Genomic DNA, 5,572 nt, shown 5'->3' with positions numbered 1-5,572 from the left:
CTAGCTAGAATACAGAAATTAACTTTAAATTTGAATTCAAATACTGTTTAAACTAAATTTAAATAAGTGAGTGGTAAAGTGAGAGAGAAGAGGGGGAGAGAAACCTGATGAAAAAAAATTTTAAAAAAAGGGAACAAAACCAACAAACAAAAAAAATTATAAAAGTAATAAAAGATAATATAGTAAAAACAAAAATAATACTGAAATGAAAAAAATAAATAATAAAAAAATAAAAAAATAAAAATAAAAGATAGCGTTTAGTGTGAGACTACTCTCATTCTAACGGAATTTACTGCAGCTATAACAAGAACACTGAGACTCAAATCCCAACAGATTATTACAGTTACAGGGTCTCTTAAGCCATAAACCCCAAAGACCATCCATGATTTTACGCAGGCGCTACAACATTCACCTTTTACCTTTTGGACACAGCTTTTACCATTTACCTTTTGGACACAGCTCATGTTTATAACAGTATTCTTGGGGGTAGACTCATTTAAAGTAATGTAATCATCTGGCTTTATCCATATTTATTTAAAACAGAGCACATCTAGGTTATGATCTGTGATCATGTCATTTACAAAGAAAGAAAGGGATCTAGTATCCATCAAGCTTAGTTTTACCATTTGTTTATCTGTATGGAACAGCCAGTCTCTATAGTATGATATCTAAGTGAAAGAGTCTTTATGTGGTGAGATTTAACTGATCCAACAAGCAAACTAGGTGCCAGAGTATCTGAACTACCCCTGAACTGCAACAAACCCTCAGGCAGAACCAGGCCTTTGGTTACCATTACAGCAAAGACACCTCAGCAAGATAAGATTGCTGTATGACCTCATGGAATTTTATAGAGAGAGTTTTAACTCTCACTTCTTTCACTTTGTAACAGGCAAATAATCCCTTTCAACCCTCTGATTATATTTTGGGGCCTTGGAGAAGCTTTCGCATGGCATTTGGCATTGGCATTTGTGCTTTTTTCAGTTTCTTAAAAACATATTAATGGCTAAACTCTGATTACACTGCATTCAGTGCAAACTGGGCTGGTAATATGTAAGCAGCATGTTTGTACAAGTTTGTATTTTTGGGAAAATAAAGTTTATGCATGGTTATTGAAAAAAGTATTAAAGTCTCTGAAATACGGCCTATACATTCTACATATAGCCACTTGAGAAATGTATAAACGTATCCAATATTCCCATCTTCATGATTTTCCCATCTTATGCTATAGTTAACCAAGATCACATTTATAGCATATTTTGTGTCTATGAGCTGCAATTTTAATTTACCGAATGTTCATTTACATTACATTTTTTTACTAACTCTGTTACATTTTAGTTATAAGAATCTTAAAGGTTTTTCCTGTATCACCTTCTCAAAATTCATATGTAAATCACTTTGATAGAAGACAAAGGATTGTAAACTTTCCCTCCAAAAGTGCAATTCCTCATTTGCTCTCTCATCTCCTAAGGGTGTCATATCTTCTTACTTGAAAAATCACTAAGAACAGAGAGATTTCTTAGAGATTTTAGAGATTTAGAGAGATTTCTTCTTGGAGAGATACTTTTTTTTTAAAGAGAGATTGTTCTTGAAGAGATAAGTTAGTATTAAGTTACTGAAGGTGATGCTGAGTTAAAAGTCTTCAAAGGACCCCCAAGTTTGTGCCAGGCTGCATGCAGCCTTATCTTTCCATTTATCAGTGACCTTCTTCACCAAGCCAGTTCTCTCTCATCAGCAAACATCAAATAAAGCCTCAAGGAATTGCATCAGGACTTGCTTTCAAACTTCAAATTTAGTCTCATTACTTGATAAATGACAGTGACATCAGTTTATACAAAATTTGTTCCAAATTGTTGTTAATGTAATTTAATGGAAAACTGTGTGAGTAGCATGGCAGGAATTTTGAACCGTTTCCAAAGTCATAGTTGGGCAGCCCCAATAGATTGCTGAGTGGTATGGCTGTGCGCATATAATGTGTTCAATATTTAAAGATGTGGCACTTCTTATCTAGTGTTCATTTTGGAGTCTCCTAGTTAGACATAATTTAGGAACCATAACCCACAAAATGTTACCTGTCATGGCTTATTTTCACCCGCATTTGGCAAGTTGGTGGGTGTTAAGTTCAAATCCTGTCTGCATTGTCTATTTTAATGTTTCCAGGTGCTGCCTCAAAGTCAGGGCGGGGTGGACATGGACAAAAAGGATCTCTCTCAAGTGCGCTGACAAGCAAGTCAATAATGGATGGTGAGATACAATCACACCACACCACTGTGACATATTATGACATAATCTTCTGTTGTGGTTGTCATAAATATGTTACATTCTTGAATGAGGATGCCGATTTTACTTTTCTTCTGTTCATGCTCCTGATGGAAATGCCGGAGGGCAATCACACCTTTCCATGGAGAGATTTTAATGGCTTTCATATGAACTCAAATAAGGCTTACAATTATCTTTTCCATTCCTGTGTTAGCTTAGTTTTGATGGTGTGAAAATTAATGTCTGTACTGTGTCCCAAATTAAACAGGTTTTTTTTTTTTTTTTTTGTGGACTGTTGGTGTTGTGATTAATCAGTAGTCATCTTTCATAGTGAACATGTCAGTGATTAGCATTTTGAATAGAAAGAGAGTGAGTGGTGAGATTCTTTGTTTAGAATGTTATTTTTTCTTACAGAAGAATTAATTTTATTCACAGCATTCCAGGGTTCAACCCAGAGGACTTCTCGTGGAAACACACCAAAGACATATGCTGAAGAGGTACACGCACATACCCCTAAATATATGTCAGCATGTCTTAGGCCGGGCATACACAGTATGATTTTTGCTGTCATATGAGCTTGTACACATTTTTGTAGCATTTTTTTTTTCCGGTGGGAGAATGTGTCAATCGTTGATGCTCGTATGGTCACGGCTGGCATTGTGTGAGAGGAATTATGATCTAAGCTGAGTACCTTATGAGCAGCTCTTGAGCTCCCAGTAATTTTTTTAACATGCTTAAAAAATTCAGGGAGTCGGCCCAAATTTCACCAGTGTTGAGGTTAAGCTGAAAACAAGGTTGACCTCATGAGCAAACAGCAAAACTGTTTTACGATCTATCTATCTATCTATCTTTAGATAGTTTTTTTTTTTTCTAACCTATGGTTCTGTAACCATAAAGGCTGCTGTGTAATTTGCCCCCTGACTAAGCATTTAAAGAATTTAGGGGAAGCATTTAAATAATCCTGTGAATGCAGAATCAAATCGTTAATCGAATCGAATCAAATTTAATTGTGAATCGAATCGAATTGAATCGTTGTGAATTTGCAAAAATCGTTCTTGGATCGAATCGAAAACCTATGAATCGTGAATCGAATCGATTCGCTGTCTAAAGAAAGATTCACAGCCCTAATATATATATACAGGGCTCGACATTAACGCTTGTCCGGGACAAGTGGATTTTGTGAAGGGGCAAGTGAAAGAGAATTTTACTTGCCTGACTGGACAATTAACCTGATGAAAATATCAATAACAAGCAATAACTAGGGCAGCACTGAAACTTTGGTAAGAACGATTCTGATTTCATTACTTTCAGTGTAAACGGTGACTGATGACAGATAATGTATTGACAGTATCAAGGTTGTTGAGGCTCGTGCAGCCTGTCTGACTCGCGTAGAAATCAAAACTAATAGGCTCACCAGCACACACAAAGAAACAAACATACTGCAGTAGAAAAAAAAGATAAATATTCTATATAACATATGATATAGGTAAGCAACATCACACGACCTAGCACGATTGTAAATGTGACATTGATTTTATACAACAGTTCAATAAACAAGTCGTTAATAATATTAACTGACTTATATTTTAGACACATTATTGACCGTTTTTGCTAATGAAAATAGTTCTAAGCAAAGCCACAGCAGAACAGTTGCAGATCTCAGAACAACACAAAGCGGTGTTTCATTACTGAATGATTCAGCATTTTAAACAAATCAGGTGAGTCAATGATTCAGTGAGCTGTTTATAAAGAGAGTCACTTGCTTTATTAATTGAATGAATTAGCTGTTTGAACGAATTGGTTGAATCAATGACTCACTCATTAAGACAGTGACTTGCTGCCACCAACTGGTGGTTTGGTTTCATATTTAAAAGTAGGCCTATCTTTGCATTTTTCTATTTCGTATTTATATGTTTAAAAAGTGAAACATTTATTTTTATAACATTATTTATGCATTTGCAATTTTACTGTGTGAATGCATTTATGGAACCTCTTATCTTCATTAAACAGTCTGTGTAAATACATCTAAATGGGACTTTCGATGCAGCTTCAGTGTTTCCTCTGCAGTGGAATTAAAGAATTTGACGTAAATGATGACACGTAAATTTAATAAGGTTAGGAAAATATTGCCCTTTATATAAAGTTAAAAAGTGTCCTAGAAATCAATTTAAGGCAAAGTAAAGGATTAAAGTAAGACCTGATAGATCACTGATGAGACTATTGCTTCAGAATGGATTACATTTACACCAAAAAAAAAAAAGACTGTTTATCCCCCAGACAAGTTTTTTACTCGGACAATGTCGAGCCGTGATATATATATATATATATATATATATACACAGTATGATGTTTCTGTGTATGTATATGTGTGTGTGTTAGTGCTGTCAATCGATTAAAAAAAATAACTAATTAATCACACATTTTTCTGAAATTAATCGCGAATAATCCCACCTAACATTAATGTTTTTAAATATGCTTTTATATTGCAATAATTTCACATTCAATTTTCAAATGAATGTAGTAGTAGGTCTCCTTCAGTCGTTATCGACCATGGAAGATGCGCCCTGTCATGAAGTCGTGTCAACACCTCTGGAACAGCACCGGCTATGGCTAATGAGGCTGGTGCAGGAGAGACTGATTCTGCCACAGCGGATGCATGTATGTTTAAAAGTAGCGGTGTCATCAGACTCTCTTTGTTCTCTTGTCTTCCCTTTCCTCTGCTAAGGTCTGGATCTGTTCTTCCCCAAACCTAAGCTGTATCTGAAGGACACTGCGCCAACTGTTGCTTTCAGCTGCAACGTCAAATCTGTATTGATGTTCAGAGCTTTTATATCACGCTTGCAGACATCTGTATAACGCAGCTGGGGACGGCCAACAGATCTCTTGCCAGAGGCTAATTTGCCATACAGGATGTCCTTTGGAATACGGCCATCTTCCATCCGGCACACATGGCCGAGCCAGCGCATCCTGCGTTTGTCTAAGCAGCGTGCACATGGTGGGGAGACCAGCGCATACAAACACCCAGGTGTTGGGTACTTTGTCGCTCCACTTTATGTTAAGGATTCGGCGAAGTGAAAGCTGCAAGTGAAAGCTGTTCAGCCTTCGTTCTTGGTTGGTATATGTTGTCCATGTTTCACTGCCATAAAGTAGAGTGCTGACAATGCAGGCATTATACACTGCCATTTTGATAGAGATTGAATATTCCCCCAGACACAAGTGGTGAGTCGGCCTAGGATTGTTGCAGCCTTACCAATGCGATTGTCGCTGATGGTGGACCCAAGATGTAAACTTTGTGGACAACATCAAGTACGTGGTT

At 36.5% G+C, this 5,572-nt stretch overlaps 1 protein-coding gene across 1 annotated transcript in view; it reads left to right on the top strand.

Annotated features, from left to right (window-relative positions):
* The window catches only part of mre11 (MRE11 homolog, double strand break repair nuclease), a 99,278-nt gene extending 94,243 nt beyond the window's left edge, over nt 1-5,035 (top strand). The window contains exons 16-18 of the mRNA XM_016562769.1: nt 2,158-2,241; nt 2,692-2,753; nt 4,982-5,035. Of these exons, the coding sequence (XP_016418255.1) occupies nt 2,158-2,241; nt 2,692-2,753; nt 4,982-5,020 (185 nt within the window). The 3' untranslated portion in view covers nt 5,021-5,035. The remainder of the gene's footprint in view (nt 1-2,157; nt 2,242-2,691; nt 2,754-4,981) is intronic.
* The last annotated feature ends 537 nt before the right edge of the window (nt 5,036-5,572 follow it).

This window comes from Sinocyclocheilus rhinocerous, unplaced genomic scaffold, assembly GCF_001515625.1.
Source record: "Sinocyclocheilus rhinocerous isolate Xijiao unplaced genomic scaffold, SAMN03320098_v1.1 scaffold702, whole genome shotgun sequence".
Taxonomy (NCBI): Eukaryota; Metazoa; Chordata; class Actinopteri; order Cypriniformes; family Cyprinidae; genus Sinocyclocheilus; species Sinocyclocheilus rhinocerous.
Note: the sequence above shows the minus strand (reverse complement) of the source record. Positions and strands in the feature narration are given on the sequence as shown.